General features: G+C 45.3%; 1 protein-coding gene across 2 annotated transcripts; it reads left to right on the top strand.

The window, feature by feature from the left end:
• Nucleotides 1-667: 667 nt before the first annotated feature.
• On the top strand, nucleotides 668-9,007 carry RPL11 (ribosomal protein L11; the record flags this gene model as incomplete). Of its 2 annotated transcripts, XM_082834624.1 has the most annotated exons (6): nucleotides 668-760; nucleotides 1,484-1,634; nucleotides 2,649-2,755; nucleotides 3,061-3,192; nucleotides 4,227-4,337; nucleotides 4,770-9,007. In XM_082834624.1, the coding sequence occupies exons 1-6, from the start codon at nucleotides 755-757 to the stop codon at nucleotides 4,797-4,799; spliced, it is 537 nt and encodes a 178-aa protein (XP_082690750.1). In that variant the 5' UTR covers nucleotides 668-754. The 2 variants fall into 2 exon arrangements, with proteins under 2 accessions (XP_082690750.1, XP_082690749.1); XM_082834623.1 differs by lacking the exon at nucleotides 4,770-9,007 and having other exon boundaries at nucleotides 4,227-4,418.
• Nucleotides 9,008-23,435: the final 14,428 nt, after the last annotated feature.

The raw sequence follows: 23,435 nt of genomic DNA, 5'->3' as shown, positions 1-23,435 counted from the left end.
TGCGGTACGCGGGCCTCTCACTGTTGTGGCCTCTCCCGTTGCGGAGCACAGGCTCCGGACGCGCAGGCTCAGCGGCCGTGGCTCACGGGCCCAGCCGCTCCACGGCATGTGGGATCTTCCCGGACTGGGGCACGAACCCGTGTCCCCTGCACCGGCAGGCGGACTCTCAACCACTGCGCCACCAGGGAAGCCCAATAAGTACCAATTTTAAAGCTGAGGGAAACTGAGGCTGAAGGAGATACAATTAGTAACCTGCCCAAGATCTCATAGCTACTGAGCTAGCCAAGACAGGACCACATCTGCCTGTCTTCACAGCTCAAGACTCTTAAGCCAACACTCTGTTCTAACTACTGTTTAAATATTTAAATGCCATTTGTTTACACTGTTACAGAGTAAAACTGTTACTTCATAATTTGCATAATTGACAGTGTATTCTGGCAGTCTCAACACGCCAAGAACCACCCGTACCTGAGGCTGTGGGCGGGAACAGCATCCCTGGGGACCGGAAATTCAAGGAAATGCCAGTTCAGGGAGCTTTAAAAACCGGTTTTTGGATAAGCCCACGCCCCCAGTGGTCAGCCAGCGTCACTTGCAGTTGACATCTGTGTCCACGAGGGGGAAGCCGACTCTACGCGGCTCCAGACGCGCCTCTCTTCCTCTCCCTCATCTCGCTGGTTAGTCTGGGAAAAGGGTCCGCCTTCTGGCCCATAAGGCCCTGGCTCAGAAGTCTCATTTTCTCTTCCTGTTTCCCGTCATGGCGGTGAGTAGCTGAGGTGTGGGTTTGCTTCCCTTCATCCGCTTCCATCCACGGCCGGCGGAGCCTGCGGGGGTTACCTCTCCCGCCGCCCGAGGAGAACGGAGACCGCGATGCCGGCCGTGCCGAAACTGGCAGAGCCATACGAGCCGAGGCCGCGGAGCTGGACCCTGTCGCCTTCCTCCCATCCTCCCAGGAGCAGGCTCGGGGCAGCCGCGGGAGGCCCAGAAGCACGGCCCGCAGGCTGCAGCGAGGGCCAGTGGAGCGATCGGAGGGGTGTCTGGGACGCGGGGTTCGGACCTGTTGCTGGGCCCCGGGACTTGAAACTTGCCTGGTGCTGGGGAGCCTCAGCCGGTTCCTCGGGGCAGAGGCCAGGCTTCGGGGGACGCTGCCCAGCCACGTGCTGTTTTCTCACCCCTCACCGGCCGTGTAACGGGGCGCCCTCCGTCACCTTACACTTTGAGCCCCTTGGGGTTCATCCGCATTGTCTGTAACTTTTACACTCGGTACCTGTCCTGTTTCTGTTCACCCGTTCCGTGCGTGGGGGAAGGAGAAAACAAGACCCCGAGATGTCTTCCTCGGTGCTTCCCACACAAACATGGTGCTAATTCTTGAACCTTTAGGGCTTTCGGGACTATTTGGGATGAGCGGAAATGCGCCAAGTATAAATATTAGGCTGGCAGTTCCGGCGGGGTTGTGTGTGTTGACGGCTGCGCTTCCCTGTTGCAGCAGGATCAAGGGGAGAAGGAGAACCCCATGCGGGAACTTCGCATCCGCAAGCTCTGCCTCAACATCTGCGTGGGGGAGAGTGGAGACAGGCTGACCCGGGCAGCCAAGGTGCTGGAGCAGCTCACAGGCCAGACCCCTGTGTTCTCCAAAGGTGAGTCGTGGCCGGCAGGGAAGGGCTGGTGGCTGGGGATGTCGGGATGTTTCTTACCTCGCCTGCTGTCAAGCCTGTTTTGTACCCGTTTTGAAGGTGATATCTCTTTAAAGCATTGCCTTCCTGAGCTTCCCAAGAGGTATCTCCCTTCCAACATAGGAGTGGTATTGGAATACCAGATTTTGTATGAGCCGAGATTAAGCTAAGACTAGCCCAAGTAGAGGTTTTTGCAAGTAACGAGAGTATGAGGTAGCGTGGAAATGTTGGGAATGCAGAAAATGGTATTTGGCTTGATTAGCAGTTAGGGTTACATAGGCTACAGCTAGAACAGGGCTGTGTCCCTAGACTAACCTGGTTCGCATCCCGGCTCCATCACTTGCTAGTCTGTGACTTTGGCTTCTCTGGGCCTCAGCTTCCTTATTTGCATACAGGGGATGGTAGTACTTGCATTACAAGATCTCGGGGGACAGGATAGGTTACATGAAATGCCTGCTGCATACCAAGCACAGTGTAGGCATTACTGTTGTTACATTCTTTGTTTTTAGAGTTTCATTGCTTTGGGGTAATGGAATATGGCAAGTCCTTGGAATCACAGCCTGCCTCTTACTACCAACTGATCTTGTGCAAGTTAACCTTTCACGGCTTCTGTGAAATGGGGATACAATAAGGTTTTAGCAAATATTAGCTATTATTAATAAACATTATTAGTAGAATGCATGGTCATTTTCCTTTAGCTTATACTGGTTATGAACTTGCCCTCCTGAGACTTTGACATTATGGCTCTGAGGTCTTAATCGCTCAAGTATGGCTGAGTGACTTGGAAGTTGGAAAATCTGTTTCTGTGTTACAAATGAATCTGATTAACTGATACAAGTTGACACTGATTAGAACATCACTTTAGAATGTGGATGGATACTTAATGTCACTTTGGAGTCATGGAGATGATTTTCTGGGGAAGAGGGGAGTGCAGTGGGAGTATGATAACAGCTGACTCCTTGTTACCCCTGCCCGCAGCTAGATACACCGTCAGATCCTTTGGCATCAGAAGAAATGAAAAAATTGCCGTCCATTGCACAGTCCGTGGGGCCAAGGCAGAAGAAATCCTGGAGAAAGGTCTGAAGGTGAGGCTGATCCCTCTGTGGGATAATACTGAAAGCACCAGTTAGCACATAGTTACAGTGGTAGTAGTTACACTTAATGTTCTGCCTTCTGACTTTTTTGAACTTCTAAAGGGTTTTTCCCTTCCCTTTGAAAGTTAGTAGTTATATGAAGTCCATAGCTGTGATTTGGTGTAGTGGGAATATCAGATTTTGTTGCTGGCCAAATTACATTGAATTGTGTCTTGGGGGTCCTGAGTGTTGCAAGCTGAGCTAGTTATTGTGGGGTAGAGTTGACAGGGAGTGATTGCTGCGTGTTTTCCCCTCAGGTGCGAGAGTATGAGTTAAGAAAAAATAACTTCTCAGACACTGGCAACTTTGGCTTTGGGATCCAAGAACACATCGATCTGGGGATCAAATATGACCCAAGCATTGGTATCTACGGCCTGGACTTCTATGTGGTATGAATACTTAATCTTTTCTACTCCTGGTCTGTGAGAGTGCAATCTGTTCCTCCTTTATTTCATATGTGCTATCTTGATGGTGACATGTTGGGTTGGGGCTCTGAGTGTTGTCTGTCTTCTCTCCCTTGGGAAGATACACCTCGTTTGTGGCAGGTGTGGGGATATAGCACTGTGAACTAGATGGGCAAGATCCATGACGTTTACGGTCTAGGATCTAGCAAGCACTGATGTTGATCAAAGGTGGGCGAAGGAAACAGTTCCATGCAGCCACTGAACTGAAAATTTGAGAGACGGTATTGGGGTTGCATTTGGCGTCTGGGTTAGCTGCACTGAGGCTGCCCTTTCCCTGCTTCTTCCCTTAGACTCTGGGAATGGGGTGGCTTCCATCCAGAGGACATGGAAGCAGGTTTGACGATGGGGCTGTTTGCTCAGGATGGGGATTTTAATGGAGACGTGACCATTTGTGTCACTGTAATGTTTTGGTCCAACCATCAAAGTAAATAAATGGCAAAACCCTGAAGTCCTGAATAGCATGAACCTGAAGGATGGCAGCAGTCTTCATACTAGGTTTGAATATCCAGAGAAATGGTGGTGAGAGCTGGGTGCTTACGGGGGATGACAAACCTTTAAGAAGCACTTTTGAGCTGAAGCAGAGGAGAGAAATAGTTATTTCCTTGTGCTTCTTGAAAGTTTAAGATTTCTGCAATGCACATGTTGGAGTAAAATTTATTTGCTTTTTTTTTTTTTAAATAAAAGTGCTTTGGGGTATGGGGGCGGTGGTGAATCCTTAGCTACCATTGGAAGTTAGGTAGGGGAGCGGGGAGGAGCTGCAAGGCCAGCCTCCAGAGCAGACCTATAGTGTATAGGAAGGCGATGTGTCATCTAGGATGCAGGTTCCATCAGACACTGAGATCATGGGTCTCTTGGGCCACCAGGTAACTCTTGAAGATGAGTCACTCCAATGTGTGAGTCTTGTCCATCTGCTCTTGACTCTGAGCTGGCTAGGTGACTGTTGGTTATTCCTGGGACAGGTGCTGGGTAGGCCAGGTTTCAGCATCGCAGACAAGAAGCGCAGGACAGGCTGCATTGGGGCCAAACACAGAATCAGCAAAGAGGAGGCCATGCGCTGGTTCCAGCAGAAGGTAAAGCTTGATGTGTCTCAGGTGAAGTGGTGGAATGTGGTGTTGGTGAATGGAGTTGGGATACGGGGATGCAAAGTCTAGCGCCCTTTGGTGGGTAGCTCTTTTAAAGGTGGAACATGTGGGCAACTTGGAAAATGGGCTTCCAGGGTTGGCGGTTTAAAAGAACACCCAGAACCAGGCTTTCTCCCCAGCCCCGTGAATGCAGATAGCTGGAAGGGGAGGAATATGGCTTTAACAGGAGCCCCTTTTCTCAGGGTATAGTGCAGTTGAGCATAGTGTAGCAATTGTTAAAGATGGCCAGCTTCCTGTTTGGGGATATGGGATTCAAAGCCGAAGTTCATGTACCTGATTTGAATTCTTGAACATTAGCCATTGCTGCAGTCTTTACTGTTAACCGCCTGTTCTGAAAAAATAAAATCTGTTCTCTTTCAGTATGATGGGATCATCCTTCCTGGCAAGTAAATTCCCGTTTCTATCCAAAAGGCTAATAAAAAGTTTTCAGTGAAATATACAATTACTGTTGTGTGTTCTGTGAAAGGAGCCTGGCCATATTCAAGTCCTTGGACCTCAAGCCACTTAAAGCTTCGATGGGAGTAGCTGGTAACAACCCTGTCACCCCTGATTGGATGCCAGTGTTTCCTGGCAGATCCAAACCTGAGAACTTCCGCAGCACTGTCTGTGCTCACCACACCCTTGTTGACAGGCTGTGGTGCAGTGACCCCGTGGAAACTGACTGTAGAGGGGAGGGAATGGTTGGGGCTGGGTTTGAATTTAGAGCCTTGATTAAAGTGGGGTGCAGGGCTCCCCTCTGTTCAGCGATTCTGCTCTTCATTAGAGGTTTTACCAGCAACGATGTATGAAAGGATCAGAGGCTTTGGTGTGGTGCTTGGGGTTAAATATTGGACTCAGTTTTCCTTTAAAATGAGAATCTAGAGTTGATGAGACTGTAAGTAGAGAAAGGGAGTGGTCTTTGAGACACATTGCATGGATGTGATTCCTCGCCCTGCATTTTATTAGCTGTGTTTAAATCTGCCTCAGCTTCCCCGTGTGTATCGTGAAGGCAATAATGGTTATATCCCTCAGGATTAAATGGTTTGATACTTGTAGGATGCTTAAACTTGTACCAGGCACAAAGTTCTCAAAAGGGATTAATTTTGTGTTATCATCTGTGAGAAATGTTACTCTTAACCAGTTTGCTCCCCCTTTGGTGTGAAAGTGGAACATGTCTTGCCTGTACTTTACCAGGTCACTGAAGCAGTGACATTCAAAAGCCACCATTTCTCTATTGGACACAATACTTGGCCAGTGGTTCATAGTTTAAATTTTGAGCACAAGTTAACTCAATAATTTACTCACTTGTGACTAATGAGTTCATTTGTCCCTGGGCCACCTTTTCGTTGCTGTTAAATGGTTCTCTAATTTAACAGCTGCCTTCGTAGGTATTTTTAAACCTTGAAGTTATTTGGTATGCCCAACTTTTTATGAAGATACTACTTAGTCTTCCTGATAAAGTCTTAGGCATCAGATCCAGATGCTTAAAGGAGAGAATCATGAAATGTGTTAGCATAAACCTTTTGTTTCACTTAAAACATCAATGTGCATTCACTTCTCAGTCTTTTACTGTGGGCCACCACTTTGTAAATGGAGTAAAGACTTGTGAACGAGCCCAATTCTTGTGATTCAGCTTCACTTTTACAGGTGGGTGCACCTCATTGTTAAACATCTGTAATTACACTAACAACTACAACTGGAATAAACATCTTAGAGAACAAAGTAGCTCTTGGTGAATATATTAGTTAACAAGGACTGGGTGCTAGCTGCTGTGGGAAGTCAGTATATTTTCCAGAGGTGGGAGTGTATGCTAGCTTCATCTAAATAAAGCACTGCAGGAAAATGAAATGTAGAAAGTGGAAGTCCTGATAGTATTGCCGTCCTTGTGCTCTTTACTGTTAGCCATTTGCCGTGTAGCTGTGTTTTTAAGCTTGTGGTACTATTTAGTTTAACAGTGTACACCTGCCCACCCTCCATTTGTTCCTGCTGTATTGTGTACTCAGTTGAGTTCACTTCCCATTTAAAAATTAAACCGCCTGGGCTTCTGGCCCAGAGGGGAAAAAGGCCCTAGGGAGTTTGGAGACTAGCTGGATTTTACTCATAGTTCTAGCAGTGGTATTTTAGGTGAGTGATGAAACATGTTGGGAACTGGAACATGTGAGGATGCTTCCTTAACCAGTTTAGAGCAGCAGTGCCAGGAAAGCTTACCCGCTCTCTGATTAGAAGCTTGGCTTCCAGACAAATGTCACACAGGGTCTGAAGCATTGATGTTTGGGTCGAGCTTGCTTGGATCACTTGGGTGTTGTTAGAACTCCTATAGGCCCCACCTCAGACCCGAATTCCTTTAACAAGATCTGTAGGTGATATGTATGCATACTAAAGAGTAGAAGCGCTGACCGCATCCTAGGTCAAAACAGAGAGGGAAGGCATAACGGGCAGACTTCTTTCATAAGTTTAGTTTTATGAAGTTCCTGCTGTGTGGTTTTTCTCATTTCCTCAGCTACTGCCCATGAAAACTTAGGTAGATGTTAGGTGACTCTGGACCCACGCTACATGTGGTTGTCCAGAATAAGGTAGTGTCCCTGGCGGGCATCTGTCTATCCCAGTTTCAGGCTCGGGAACACTAGATGCTGCTTGGATGAATGAATGTTGTAGTCCTGCAACTACCCTTTGGGGTAGAGTTCTCAAACTGGGGCAGTGTTGCCCCTCCCCATCCTGGGGTATTTGGATATTTGTGGGGGTGGGCTTTTGGTTATCACAGTAACCAGGGCTGCTATGGGCTACTGGAGGTCAAGGGTATCAAATAGTCCGCCATTCGGGACGATCACAAATGTGTGATGTGCTATGGGGGTAGTTACAGGGTGGTTACTGATGACTTTAGCTACATGATGGGCTAGCTAGCCAGCTGTGCAAACGCTAGCAGGTCCCAGTCTGGTTGAGGAGCAGCAGGGAGACCACAGCCAGAGGGAGCGAGGGAATAGTCAGGTCAGGCCTGTGCGGAGCCAGATCGCAGAGCCTGCCATTGGAGGCTCCAGCTGTTTGGCGAGACAGACTTTAGGAAGGGGAACTAGGGCAGAAAGGGAGGGACCACGTGGGCTGTTGTTCCAGGGTGCTGGCACGTCATCCACATCGGATAGCCAAACGGACGGGAGAGATCAAAATCCAGCCAGGGAAGTGTAGTCACAGGAAATCATACATGTGCATATGTTACTGTTTTGAGCTGTTAGGTAGAAAATGTGCCAGATAACTTCAGTCAGAAATGATTGCATGAGAATCACAAGACTAAAGACAGTTTCTCCATTGGAAATGCTAATTCACAAACATGGCTCATGTTACCTTCCGGCCTTTTTTTAAAAAAAAAAACAAATTGAGAGGAAACTATAGCTATAATCTGTGCGCTTTTTTCTCCTCTTAACATAAGGTGTTCTCATGTCATTACAGTGGCTTCATAACATGCCATCCTTTAGCTCTATAGGCCAGACTACCTTAATCCATGCAGCCGGCACCAAGTGTCAGGAATGTCAGTTCCACAGAACTGCCCCGGTAGAAGCACTGTCGTCCTGTTTTCTTGGCCCTCTGTCCAGTGAGTGTGTGTAAGGTTCTTGTATCTTAAAGCTGTTGGATGGTGTTATATAATTTCTGCTCTGCTTCTGCCAGCGTCGTGACCATAGGCAAGTAACAGCAAATTTCAGCCTCTCTTGCCCTCTATAGCAAAGCCTATTGGGTTTTGTGCTTTTGCCTTTTCCTCCAGCTTAACCACCCGCTAGTCCCAACCTGTTAAACTTCCATGTGTACACAGAGGCGCTCTAGCCGACTGGTGAGTAAAGACTACAATGAGTAGGCTGCCAGAGGGGCCTGAGTCTGAAAGGCTTAAGGCCCAGGCCGCCTAGGTGAGTGGTGAGGTCAGGGCCCAGAAACCACCCACAAGTAGTGTAAACTGCCTGCCGCTGGGGACCTAGCTGGTGCCTGGGGGTACAGTACCACTTTAAGAGCAGCTTGTTATGGAAACCAAGGTTGTGGTTGTCAGAGGGGAATCCAGCCTGAGGTACCTGGGGGCACCAGGAAGACTGAACTTGACTGTTCAAGGTGCAGGTGCAGGAAAGCTTAGGAAACAAATGCAGATGGTTTGTGTTTTTACATATCTGAACAAAAATAATGTGTGATTGTACCAATTAAGGACCTTGTATAACATGATTTAGGATTATATTTATCACTATTGGTTTAACTTGTTATGTAATAAATACATCAACAGTTACCTGGAATCTGAAAGTAGCTTAAAAGGCAAAGGCATTCGACGACCTAAGCAGAAGTGATGTTCTAGACTCTCCCGGTTACCCTGCTAAACACATTGCTTTGATAACATGACTTCTAACCCTTTTAATATTGTGGTGACTGCCTCTGGAAATGTTTTCCTGTAGTGTATTTCTGTTTTTTGCTTTTAAAGATTGGTTCTGCTTCCTGTATTGTTTTCTATGTGTGCAATTTCTTATGGATCTATATGTAAAAAACGGGGTGTAATTCTATGAGGAAATGAAATATGGTTTATACATCTCTCTATTTTCAAAATTCCAAATTTCTTATTGTACTCCAAAATAACTGAAAACAATCAGTTAATTAAAAAGCACCTATTAAAAGAAAAAAAACTGCTTCTGCTTCTGCTTAATCAATACACGGTATATCACAGTGGGTAAGAGCCCAGAATTTGGAATGTAAGCATCCCGGATCCCTTGCAGGTCCCTGGCAGATAGTGTAGACTTGCTTTCTACGAAAGGTCCCACTCGCTGCCACTTCACCCCTTTTCCAAGTCTCATTTTAGGAAATGGCTGTGCAACAGCTGTTACCCTGAGGGTGGTGGTCCAGGCAGTCACCTGGGGGAGGGGGTGTGCCTTCCCAGATGTTGGTTGGGATTCTTTCCTGACATGCATATTATCTCATTTAGTTTTCATAACTATGAGGTGTTAGGATGATGAGGACATAGAGACTGGCTGTCTTTTTGTACAGTTTTATATAGCTCTTGTTGTAATAAGGTTAAACCTTTTTATAGCTTCTGTTGTAATAAGGTTAAACCACAAATCTGCCCCTTGAAATATACTTCCATTAAATTTTCCTTGAAATTAGGTTGACAGGCCCACAAAATGCTAGCCTACATTCTCCAAGTCCCCAAGAGGGCTGACAATCATAGCAATGGAGTTGGTCTTTACTTTTCAAAGACTGGGTCTACAGGGACAAACACCCAAGTAACTACTGAGTTATAGGAAGAAAGTTCTTGAGAATGGGAGGTGTGTGCATTTTGTAACTCATGTTCTGTAACCTCAGGCACAAGGCTGCGTCTCACTGTGCGCTCCCAGTGTCTGGCCTCCGAGACCAGCTTGTTGCTCAGATAGGGCACCGCCAGCAACACTGCCCCTTTCTACCTGGGTGAGACTTCAGGCAAGTCAGCCAACGTCTCTGGGCCTAAGGTCTTGTGTAAAATAGGTCAACACCTACCTTTCAGGGTTATTTTCAAGAATTAAAGGTAGTATATGTAAATCACATAGTAGGAGCTGTTATCAGCATGTAAATATTACATATTTATTGAATATATATTCTTTGGTCTGTGGTAGGCTTAAACGTAAGAGGTTTTATTCTGAGACTTGAGTGCTTCTCTTTCCTGGGAAAGGAAAGATGAGGATGAGGGTTATTCACTGTAAAGGCGCTGAGTAAGCTCAGATTCAGGAGGTTGTTTTCAAAAAACTGGGCCTTGAGAATGACAGTAACTTGGAGAGGAACCAGGCACAGCTTCCTGTTCTCTCAGTTCAGCATTTCTCTCCTTATTCATTCAGCAAATACTTGAGTGCTTACCTCCCTGAAGCATGGCATTGAACCAGGCAGATACAGTCCTTGCTGCTAAAGTGGACAAAAAGTACACGTTCCTCCTTCCCCCACTTCTCAGGTAGAAAAAAAATCCAGTGTCCTTTTTAATGTTATAAAGAACAAAGTAGGGCTCCTTCCCAGTATTACAGTACAGTGATATTAACTATGCTTTTCCAGATCATCCCTTAGCACCACCCAAAAAATGGAGGGCTGGGATTTGCTCCTTCCCAGGGCATTCCAACCCCCTTCTTCCCCCTCCCCCAGTGTTGAAAAGCACTGCATGAGTTGGGTCCTGGGGGCGGGTTTGAGTTCACAGAGCTCAGTTAAGTGTGGTCTAGGGCCACCTGCATCAGTCAGCTGTTAAAAATGCAGATTCCTGAACTCCACTCAGAGACTTGAACTTTGTGGGGCTTAGCAGTTTGCAGCACTGAAAGTTGAGATTCGTTCTCTCAACAACAATAGCTTTCAGAGTTTTTTGACAACAGCACCCTGCCACACACACACAAATTTTATATTACCACTTTATTAAATACATATATACTCACCTCTGAAAAATATTTCATGAAACAATACCCTTACTACAGGAAATGCATTCTCATTTTATAGTCTGTTCTGTTAATTTTTTTTTTTTTCCTTATGCTGGTTCTAACCCATTAAATCTGCAGTTTGAAAAATCCTGCTTTCCAGGGTAGTCAGTTGTGTTTCAATCACAAAGTCAGAACTTCTGAACTAGAAGAGCCCTCAGAGGTGATCTGGTCCAGCAGTCCCTAAGTCCTAATCCTTGCCCAGCACTGGACTGGTTGCAGGAGAATCACCTGAGACATATGTTTAAAATACAGATTCCAGCCCCAACCCCAAAGAGCTTCGAGGAGAAGTAGGAATCCTTTTGGTAACAACCTTCCTAGATGATTTGTGTGCACAGCCAGGTTTGAAAGTTCTAGGATGCGACCCTCATGCTGTGAAGGCCCTCTAGAATGGCAGAGGATTTGAATTTGCCTGTCTGCATATAGCGGGCAGAGTTTCTCAATTTGTAATCCACCTCTAGTTTACTTCTGAAGTACTGTTATTTACCAGATATTTTCTTTAAAAGTCATAAAAGGACCTGTCACTGAATTTACAGGTTTGACATGTTTATTATATTACTTGATATATTTTTAGTTGGCCATGCCATGTAGCTTGCAGGATCTTAGTTCCCCGACCAGGGATTGAACCCAGGGCCACGGCAGTGAAAGTGCTGAGTCCTAACCACTGGACCACCAGGGAATTCCCCTACTTTTAGTATATTGTTCTCCAGTAAATATACTAAATAGATATGTAACTATCTAAAAAAATGTGTCCTACTTAAGTCATTTATTCTGTAAAGTTTTTGAGTGCCTGCTATATGCCCGGCACTGTTTAAAGTTCTTAGGCTATATCAGCAAACACAAACAAATATTTCTGGGAATTCCCTGGTGGTCCAGTGGTTAGGACTCCGTGTTTCCACTGCAGGGGGCATGGGTTCGATCCCTGGTCGGGGAACTAAGATCCCTCATGCCGCATGGCGTGGCCAAAAGAACAAAAGATTTCTGCCTTCGTAGAGCTTAAATTCTAGTGGAAGGAGATGGATAATAAACAAGACACAAGTAAATTATAAAGTATGTCATAAAATGATGTGCGCTGTGGAGAAAAGAAAAGGTAGGGTGGGGAAAGGGGGATGGGGAAGGTGGTCAGGGCAGGCCTCATTGAAAAAGTGAGGTTTGAGAGGACTTGAAGGAGGCAAGAGTTGGCCAAATGGATCTGTGAGGTAGAGCTTTCCAGAGAGGGAGCAGCTAGAGCAAAGGCCCTCCACCAGAGGGGTATGTAGCACAGAGACCAGTAGAGCCAGGCAGAGTAGGAGGGGATGAGGTCAGAGAGGTAAGCGGGTGAGGAAGCTGCTTGTGTAGGGCTTTATAAGCCGTTATAAAGACTCTGGCCTTCACTGTGAGTAAAACGGATCACTCTGAAGAGTTAGAGCAGACGTATCACATGGTCTGACTTCCATTTTAGAGCTACCTCTGCTATTGGAGACTGGAATATGGGGGAATGGGTAGAAGCAGGAAGGCCTGTTAGAAAGTATTGCAATGATCCAATCATGTTGGGTCTGACATGGTGGCAGTATTGGAGGTGGTGAGAAATGGTCAGATAATAGGTTTAGAAGGTAAACCAGCAGGATTTCTTTGAATGAATGGATGAGCGATGTGAGAGAAAGAGAAATCAAGAATGATTAAAATTTCTGGCCTAAGCAACAGAAAATACAGAGTTGCCATTAATTTCGATAGGGAAGGCTGTGTTTGGAGCAGATTCGACAGGAAACTAGGAATTCTGTTCTGAACATGATTACCACGTCTATTAATCATCCAAGGGGAGATGTGGAATAGGCAGCCCAGAGTCTGGAGTTTGGGCTGCACATGTGTTTGGGGGTCTTCAGCATCAGGATATCCATATTTAAAGTCTTGAGACTGGATGAAATCATAAAGGAGTGGGTGTGGTGAAAAGACGACCCAGGACTGAACCTTGGGGTACTTCAGCATTAAGAGGTCTGGGAAAAGAAGAGCAATTGACAAAGGAGACTCAGAAGGAGGGACTAGTAAAGTAGAAGGAAAAACAGAAGAGTTTGGTGTCCTGGAAGCCAAGTGAGAACGCGTGCGGGAGGAGGGTGTGATGAGCTCAGGGAAGTGCTGCCGGTGGGTCAAGTAAAGTGAGCACTGAGAATTGACCATTAGATTTCTCAACGTGGAGGCACTAGGGACCTTGACTGGAGAGGTGCTGGCAGGGTGGTAGAGGTGACAGCCTGAGCAGAGTGAGTGGAGACAGCTGGTATAGACAGCTCTTAGGATGAGTTTTGCTGTCAAGGGGAGCAAAGATGGGTGAAATAGCTTTTTCTGGTGATTGGAAAAGTCCAGTAGGAAAAAAAAAAAAAATTGATGTGGGAGAGGGGAGATGTGCTGTAGCAATACCTCTGAATAAGCGAGAGGGGTTACTTTTATCACATAAGTGAAGGGGTTCAGTTTGGGTAGAACTGTGGCTGGTAAGTCAAGAGGCTGAGTATGTGGGCGTAGATGTTGGTAGGTGGTGGATGTGGGATGGAGATCCATGGACATTCTATTCTCTTCTGACTGAGCTTCCATTTTCTCAGTGAAGCAGGAGAGTAAGGATGGGGGAGAGGTGTTAGGCCTTAGAGAAGGAGTGAAAGAATCATCTGGGAGAGTCCCGCACCAAATATGGAGGAACACTCCTGAAGGGCAGGACCCTCTCAGTGGAGCATCGATGGGTGAAGAAACAGGTTGAGAGCTAATGGGCCATGTTCAGGATCACACAGCTGGTTAGAGGCAGAGCCAAGCCCAGCCCAGATGGCCTGGTTTCCTGGCCTGGTACTTGGTGGATCCACAAGGAACTAATCTTTTCCATGATAGAATCTTTGCTCTTCCTGGCAGCATCTCAACCTGCGGGTCTGTCCTGATACAGAGTTGCTGTCATGCGAGCGGCTTCCTCTCACCTCTGCTCTTGCTTTCTGGCTTCTGTCTTGGCTGTCTTCCAGCCCTGCTCTGTATCATTGTCTTACAGATCAGTGATGATCAAACCTAAGAGTGCATTAGGATCTCCTGTAAGACTTGTAAAAACCAGCCTGCTGGGACCCCACCCTCAGAGTTTCTGATTGAGTAGATCTGGGGTGGTGTCTGAGAATCTGCATTTCTAACAGGTTCCCAGTTGATACTGAGGCTAGATGGTCGATTCAGGAACCATTCTTTGAGAACTACTGAACTAGGCTGTGTACGTCTCTGTAACTCATTCATTCAGCAAATTCATACTGTGGGCCTGCAGTGTATTGGGATCTGGGGGATACAGCAATGAAAGTTAGCCTGTGTCCCCGAGGAACTCCCAGTTTAGTGGGGGAGACAAGTGAATAAATCAACAATATGCTTCCACAGCTTTTCTTCCCTCAGCTTTATTGAGGTATAATTGGCAAATAAGATTATATATATTTAAAGTATACAATGTGATGATTTGGTATATGTATACATGTGAAATTATTACTACAATCAAGTTAACTAACACACCTATCACCTCACATAGTTATCTGTGTGTGTGTGTATGTGTGTGTGTGAGAACACTTGAGTATACTTCTCTAACTTTATTCGTTCCAATACTGCTTTTATTATTATTTTTTTGCCATATCCAGGTACCACCTGTATTATTGCCTAATGTTTATTTTAAAGGGACTGAATTGTTAAACTTATATCTCTTTTTATGGAACTATAAATGGAACTATAAATGGAACATCAGTATCAGTAGCTGGTTAGATTCTGTTGCCTGCTAAAGGCTCTGGGCCTGAGGCTTGCTCTATTCAAGAATAAGTAGCAGGGCTTCCCTGGTGGCGCAGTGGTTGAGAGTCCGCCTGCCGATGCAGGGGACACGGGTTTGCGCCCCGGTCCAGGAAGATCCCACAGGCTGCCGAGCGGCTGGGCCCGTGAGCCATGGCCGCTGAGCCTGCGCGTCCGGAGCCTGTGCTCCGCGACGGGAGAGGCCACAACAGTAAGAGGCCCGCGTACCGCAAAAAAAAAAAAAAAAAAAAGAATAAGTAGCAGTAGTCAGAGAGGAGCTAAAGAGAACCATAGTAATTGTCAGCTCCTGAGCACCGACCCTGGGCAGGTAATGAGTTAATGTTATTAACTCTCTTGATCCTTGGAACGACCCCATTTATACTCTTATCTGTGTAGTACAGATGAAGAAGTTGGGGCACAGAGAAGTCAATGGCTATTATGTAGCATGGCGGGGAGTGAACGCAGGCCGTCTGGCTCCAGGGGCCGTGCTCTTCACCACCACCTGATCACCACCACCGCACTGAAACTTCCTCCTTGTAGTCAGAGATTAAAAGAGAAATGGAAAGGGGATAACTTTCTCACTTTGCGATTCAATATTATTTACAGAATTTTTTTTTTTTTTTTTTTTTTTTGCAGTACGCAGGCCTCTCACCGTTGTGGCCTCTCCCGCTGCGGAGCACAGGCTCCGGATGCGCAGGCTCAGCGGCCATGGCTCACGGGCCCAGCCGCTCCGCGGCATGTGGGATCCTCCCGGACCGGGGCACGAACCCGTGTCCCCTGCATCGGCAGGCGGACTCTCAACCACTGCGCCACCAGGGAAGCCCCCAATATTATTTAATATTGTGTCCATGTACCCACCCCATACTCAGACAAGGCAATAGTGATCACTAAGGTATGGAAGCAGGAAGAAGGATGTTAAGTTGTGTCTGGAGCCGAGAGCAGTGTTGGGGGCAGGACAGGAAGGCTTTGGGAAGCCGCTGGCTGTAATGGGGAGGGCACGAGCTCTGGAGCCACAGAGACCAGGGATGGAATCCCAGTCCTGGCTCTTAATAACCTTCCGATCTTGGTGAGTTTCTTAATTCCTCTGAATTCAGTTTCTTTGATAAGTAGGGATCGATATTCCTGTGTGACTTGGTTATTATGAAGAGTGAAAATAATGTAAGTGAAGTTTTTGCGACACAAATGGTCAAATGATTATCAGTTTCCTTTGTGTTTAGAGAGCTCCTCCTAGCAGCAGGGCACCAGGGGCATCAAGACTGGCCAGAGGCAGAAGCACCAGGAACATTTTGCCCTACTCCTGATGTAAGATGATGTGACCTGAAATGAGGCAGTTGGAGAGGGGATGGCGAGTAGAGATAGCTGAGTGGCGTCTGGTGTTTGTGAGTTTTAGTCAGAATTACAGCTGTTTGCAAGCAAACCTGGAAGTCTGTAGCAAATTTTAATTTGTAATTTTGCTGGGACATCCTAAGAGGTATCTGTTATGAAAAAATCATTTGCTAGTGAGGGTAATGGAGATGAAGAGAAAATGATGTGCTCTAAAGAAAATGGTTTCAGAGACACAAACCCATGGGGGATAAAGAGTGGAAGTCAGATTCGGCAGCCTTGAATCCATCATGTGAGGTAGGTGGCCCCTGTATAGGCAGAATATTGTGTACTCCGCAGCAAAGAGGAAATGCCATTTGTTTCCATCATTTTCATCCACAGTAAAAATTAATCATCCAAGGAGAAGGAAAAGATCAGGTAAAAGTTGACAAGATTATTTAATAGCTCTGTAAAGCACCATAGTCCTGGATTTATGTGATCAGAGGGTATCTAAGGGTCTTTTTTTCCCCCCAGTTATAACATATCATATTTTGGGGGCAATTATATGGAAGTATAAATTTGGGGAAGTCTCCTATCCTTCTAGAATATCAAGTGTTCTCTGTAGAAGTGATAGGCTTTGGTCTATAATTTTCAAGGCTATACTTTTCTCATGTTTTCAAAGATGGCAACAACAAATGAAGTCAGTGAGTGCAAGTTCTGAAAAGCGATTACAGGCCACGGAGCTTAGTTTGAGATATGTTAATCCAGTATCCTGGTCCCATCTTTCAAAATATATGCCACTGACCAGAGCATATCTGGAGGGCTGTGGTCAGTTTGGAGGTTTTGACATATCAAAGTAAGGTCCAAGGAGGGCCTCCAGGAGTTAAGTATAAAAGATGTCTAGACTGTTTGCGATCTCTTGCACAAATACATCTCCTTCATCCAAGCTAGAAGCATATAATTGTCCGGACTGGTGGGTTCAGCCTAGACTGACTCCCATTGAGCCGTAACAGCTATTAGAGATGACAAAAGGGCTTTAAATTCAGACTGGCCTTGTACTGTTGAACTTGAGCTTGTACATTAACCTCTCTGAGCTTCCGTTTTCTTATTTGCAAAATAGAGATAATGCTATTACACAGGATTATTGAGAACTAAGTGAGATCATACTGGGGACTTCCCTGGTGGTGTAGTGGTTAAGAATCCGCCTTCCAATGCAGGGGATGCAGGTTCAATCCCTGGTCAGGCAACTAGATCCCACGTGCATGCCGCAACTAAGAGTTCGCATACCACAACTAAGGAGCCCTCAAGCCGCAACTAAGGAGCACACATGCCGCAACTAAGAAGCCCGTTGGCCACAACTAAGGAGCTGGCGAGCTGCAACGAAGGAGCACACGTGTTGCAACTAAGGAGCCCACCTGCCGCAACTAAGACCTGGCACAACCAAAATAAATAATAAAAAAATAAAAATTAAACATTTTTTAAAAATAAAAAAAAAATAGATGAGATTATACCATGTAGTAGGTCCATGACAAGCACTGGCTTCCACATTCTTACAGGAAACTTCTAAAAAGCCTTTGTTTAGAAGAATAGAATAGAATAGGTAACATCTATCTAGTTTCTCATCTAATAAATATCAAAAGCTAGTGTATTTCAGGTACTGTTTAAGCTCTGGGTATACTTACTCTCATGGGGATTACATTTAGTAAACAAACATATATATAACATCAAGCATTGATTAAGTGGTATGAAAGTTAACTGCGTAGAAGATGATGGAGGATGTAAATAAAAAGAGTGGTTAGGGGAGACCTCTGGGCAGGCTACATTTGAACAGACCTGAAGTGAGGGAGGCAGCCTTGTTGTGAGTATCTAGGAAGGCGCTAATTCTAGACAGAGGGAACCTTGACATGAGAAAGGACCTGGCCACTTTGAGAAACTACAAGGAGGCCAGTGTGACTGGAACACAGCAAGAGAGTGGGAGAATGGAAAGAAAAGAGGCTGGAGAGGTGCAGAGCAGACCACTTAAGGCCTAAGAGGCCATGGTAATAAAGAGTTTGGGTTTATTATGTGATGGGAAGGTGTTGAGGGGGGTTGGAAAGGAAATTGAGGTGGTCTGATGTAGGTTCCTCCCCTCATGCCTGTGACATTTCATCAACCTTTTTTTTTTTCAGAGATTCATAGCATTTTATTGCTGGAATGGCCCCTAGAAATTACATGCTCCAGGCTTCACATATTTATATACCTATAGGGGCTGGGAGTAACAGAGATGGTTGAAGCTGGCATGGTGGTGGACCCTTCCCCTTTCTCAGAGAAGGTGGGGATGGGGAATCTCAATTGTGCCAATTCATCAACCTTTTTAAAAAATCTTTTTATTTTGGAATGATTTAAGACTTAAAAAGTTGATGTCACATACACACAAATGAGCACAAGTGAAATGGAGAAGATAGGTAGATTGTATCAATATTAGTATCCTGGTTGTGATATTATACTATAATTTTGCAAAATATTACCATTGGGAGAAACTGGCTGAAGTGTACAAGGGATCTCCATTATTTTTTACAACTGCATGTGAACTACAATTATCTCAATAAAATTTTCAATTAAAAAAATGATATTAACATCTTATATAACCATAGCACAATGATATCAAAACTAAGAACTTAAAGGACTTCCCTGGCAGTCCAGTGGTTAAGACTCAGCACTTCCAAGGCAGGGGTCACGGGTTTGATCCCTGGTTGTGGAACTAAGATCCCATGTGGTGCAGCCAAAAAAAAGAATGAAGAGGTTAGTATTGAGAGAATACTACAGACTTTATTTGGATTTCACCAGTTTTTCTATTCCAGGATCCAATCTAGATGCCACATTGCATTAAGTTATCTACCCTTAGTCTCATCTAGTCCGTGGCAGTTCTCAGTCTTTCCTTGTCTTTCATGACACTGATACTTTTGAAGAGTACCGGTCAGTTACTTTGTAGAATGTCCCTCACTTTGGGTCTGTCTGCTGTTTTCTCATGATTAGATTGAGGTTGGTGCATTTTGGGGAGGAATACTACAGAGATGATGTGCCCTCCTCAGTGCATTGCTCTTAGCGGGTATATGGTATTGATATTTCACTAAAGAGGTAGAAGAAGAAAGGATCTGAGCTAAGTAACTTTGGAAAGTAGTGTTTGATTGGAAACTGTAAGGCTAAAGACAAAAAGAAGTGTACACAAACACTGTATTCTAGTTGGTAAATTTGTTCATCACACTGGGGAGGGGAAGAGAGAGGAGGAGGAATGTGAGTTAGCAATTCTGAAATTACTTGATGCTTATTCTAGGATTGAACAATAAGTAAATATATTGTAGATAATGAGAATCAGGTTTCTCAGTGTTGAAAAAGAAGTGACCAGAAGAATTACCAGTAAGCAAAGGGGAAATGCTAGAATGAACCCTGTGGTGCTGGATTGAAGTTGTTGGTGTTGGTTGGAACTCAAAAGAGATAAATGTGTGTAGGTACATGAGTTAGTATAAACACATATTTTCTAGCTCTTTCTGCTGAGAAGGTCTAGAAAAAGTGACACCTCAATAACACCACCTTAACCAAGCAATCAAGATTAACATCACCAGTAGTAAGACATACTGACATCGTGATGTATGTTTTAAAAGATTAGTTATGAGGAGAGAAGGCTGTAGGGTCAAGGAGTGGATGTCGAGGCACTTGCAGTGAGAGGACTTGGACTAGTTTGGTAGTGGTGAAGACATGGTGAGCAGGGTGCGATTCTGGATGTTTGAAGATTGGTTTGACAGGATCTGTTGATGGATTGCATTGGATACGGGGCCTGAGAGAGAATGGCATCAAGATTGCCACTTAGGTTCTTGGCTTGAAGAGCGGGGTCAGTGGCTGTGCTAGTTCCCAGTGGGCAAAGACTGCAAATGGAGCAGGTTCAGAGAGAGAAAATCAAGAGTTTGCTTTTAAACACATTACATCTGCAATGCCTTTTAGTCATCTAAATGGAGAAGTCACAGAAGCAGTTGGATCAGTGGGGGAAATTGATATAAACTTGGGAGTTAGCGGGATCAGGATGAATCAGTTTATGCATTGTGTGTAGCAAAGTGCTTCTCAAACCTTAGCGGGCTTACGAATCTCCTAGAGAGTTTATTAAATAAAATACGTATTCCTGGGCCTCCCAGGGATGCAGATTTAGTAAATCTGCGGTAGAGTTGAGAATTCGCATTTCTAACAGTGTAGCGGGTGACGCTGATGCTGCCGGTCTTCCAAGCACACTTTGAGTAGAACGTGATGCTGGCCTTTCCCCCATGTATTTGATTTTTTCCTTCCTCTCTCTAAGAAGGCAAAATATCATACTCTGGAGGACAAGTGTCTAAAAGTCATATGCCTCAAGTAATCATTATTATTTATTTAAACAGATTGCCTGAGTCTCATTCACTTTATCATGCCTAAAATCACAGCATGAGTGAATGGCAGAGTCAGAATTTGAACCCAAATCTCCTGAATGGTTTGCATTATGCCCGACTGCCGTATGCAGGCTGTGTAACCTTAGACCAGTCTTTCAGCTCTCCCTCTGTTTCCTGCCTGGCTCAAAAACGATAATATATATGAAAGTGTCAAGCAAAGTCCAACATAGTTTGTCTCTCCTTGTGAGGCATTTCCATCATCATCATTTCAGATGTGGTCAAGTGTTTGTCAATGTGCCTAACATTTCTGATCTGGGAGTAATAAGGACTCTCTCAGCTCTAATTGTGGATTGAGCCTCTGTGAAGAGAATGTGTGGTGTATCAAAACCATTAAGGCTTTCCAAAACAGATGATCATGCCAATCAGTTGAGCACACATAATCTGTGTGTGGGAGGGGGTGGGGGGAGGGGATTAGAGGAGATGAGGAGGGGAACATGTATTGAAAACATCCCCTTGGTTCCAGGCTCTTTACGTATTTGAGATAATCTTTGTAGTTGCTCTATGAATTATATAATAATCCTGTTTTACAGATAAGGAGAGAGAGAGGCTCAGAGTCACTACCAGGACGTGGTGGAGCTTGATTTCTAACCCTTTTCCTTCTGACTCAAAGCAGCAATTCACAGTGTGCTCCTGTTGCCTCATGAGAGTGAACCATAGATACTTGGATGTAGTTTTATATACTTCTACCTAAGAGCTTCAAGTGTAAGGCCGTAGACAGGATGAGCCCCGTAGAAAGGCATGAAACCTTAAAAAAAAAAAAAAAAAAACTGGGGAAAACAAGACAAACTTGTGGGCACCCTCCTTGGGACTTCTGGGAGTAAAACTCCCTGTCAGGAACTGCTGCCACTTTTCTTCTGTTTCTATCTCCTCCAGGTTTCCACCCTTCACCCAAGTCAGCTAAATTGCCATTCGTTCATTCATTTAACAAACATTGATTGAAACACCAGCTTGTGCTGGTCCCAGGAGTAAGACAGACATGGTTCCTATCTTCATGGCACTAAAGGCTGTGTTGAAGGAAGGGCGCAGGGAGAGTATTAAAGAATGGAGAAAAGCAATATATATATATATACATTTTTAAATAAATTTATTTTATTTTTGGCTACATTGGATCTTCGTTGCTGCACGCAGGCTTTCTCTAGTTGCAGTGAGCGGGGACTACTCTTCATTGCGATACATGGGCTTCTCATTGCAGTGGCTTCTCTTGTTGCGGAGCATGGGCTCTAGGCGCATGGGCTTCAGTAGTTGTGGCACGCAGGCTTAGTAGTTGTGGCTCACGGGCTTAGTTGCTCTGCAGCATGTGGGATCTTCCCAGACCAGGGATAGAACCTGTGTCCCCTGCATTGGCAGGTGGATTCTTAACCACTGCACCACCAGGGAAGCCCAAGCAACATATATTAAACGTAGAATTACCATTTGATCCGGCAGTTCCACTTCTGGGTATACACACAAAAGATTGGAAAGCAGAGCAACTGGTATTTATGCACCAATGTTCATAGAAGCATTATTCACAATAGCCAAAAGGTGGAAGCAACTCAGATGTCCGTAAATGGATGAATGGATAAACAAAATGTGGTACATCCATACAGTGGAATATTATTCAGCCATAAAAAGGAGTGAAATTCTGACACGTGCAACAATGTGGAGGAACCTTGAGGACCTTATGCTTAGTGAAATAAGCCAGACACAAAAGGACAAATATTGTATGATTTCCACTTATATGAGGTACCTGGAGTAGTCGAATTCACAGAGACAGAAAGAACAGTAGTTACCAGGAGCTGGGGAGAGAGGAAAATGAGTTATTGTTTAATGGGTATTGAGTTTCAGTGTGAGATGATGAAAAGTTCTAGGGATGGGCAGTGGTACTGGTTACATGGCAACGAGTGTACTTAAAGCCACTGACCCATACACTTAAAAATGGTTAGAATGGTAAATTTTATGTTATGTTTATTTTACCACAATAAAAAAAGTAACACATTTTGGACTCTGTCTTGAAGAAAATGAAGTGAAAAATTATGAAAATAGATTCATCTTATATTTAACCAAAATAAGGAAATACAAATAGTTCTGTGATGGCCGTCATGTTAAGTGCTACAGAGAAGTGCTCCCTGGAGTTGGGAGAGAAGAGAGCAGGTGAACCTGCTCGGGTTGGTGGGGTTTGGGAACTGGGCAGGGCTTCCTCAAGAGAATGGCATTTAAACCAAGCCCTGAAAGAGTCAGCTTGGTGAAAGGGGGGTGGGTGTGTGTGGAGGACAGAACACTGCAGACAGAAGGGACAGCAGGGGGAAGACCAGGGGCAGCAACGGCCCTGGGTGCAGTCGAGGAAGAACAAGCCTGTGTGCGGAGCAGAGGAGGAGGCAGAGTGGGGAGGGAAGGTCGGGCTTGCAGGGCCTTGCAGAGGATTTCAGGCTCCTCGAAAAGCAAATGGAAGCCACCCTTAAGCAAGGGATTTTTTTTTTTTTTTTGCGGTACACGGGCCTCTCACTGTTGTGGCCTCTCCTGTTGTGGAGCACAGGCTCCGGACGCGCAGGCTCAGCGGCCATGGCTCATGGACCTAGCCGCTTCGCGGCATGTGGGATCTTCCCGGACCGGGGCATGAACCCGCGTCCCCTGCATCAGCAGGCGGACTCTCAACCACTGTGCCACCAGGGAAGCCCCGGGATTTTTACTTTTAATTTGCAAGCCTATTGGTTTAGTTGAGATTAAGTAGAAAGGGAAGGAAATTAAAGTTTATTGAGGGATTGCTCAGTGCCAACTAGCTCCTTACCATTCAGCTGTCTCTAAGCATAACACTTGGCACAGACAAGATGCTCAGTAATGATCCAAATGGTTGATGTTCCAGATGAGGCTCAGGGAGGTGAAGCCATTTGACTCAAGGCAGTACGGCCTGTGGGATCCTGGCCTCTGTGCTTTAAAGGGTCCTTCCCTGGACGCCCTGGAGCTGTGTGCCTCCCCACATGACCCAGGAACTATGCCAACCTGGAGCCCATACCCACTTCCAGACCAACCACAAGTACAGAAAACCCACATTTCCTTGCTCAAATGGCCCCAGCTCTCTTCTAGAGTCTCCTTCCTGGGTCCCTCCTCCCGAGAACACTGGTGTT

Source organism: Leucopleurus acutus, assembly GCF_964270905.1.
Source record: "Leucopleurus acutus genome assembly, chromosome: 2".
NCBI lineage: Eukaryota > Metazoa > Chordata > Mammalia > Artiodactyla > Delphinidae > Leucopleurus > Leucopleurus acutus.
The sequence above is the reverse complement of the archived record's forward strand: the minus strand, read 5'-3'. Positions and strand labels throughout refer to the sequence as shown.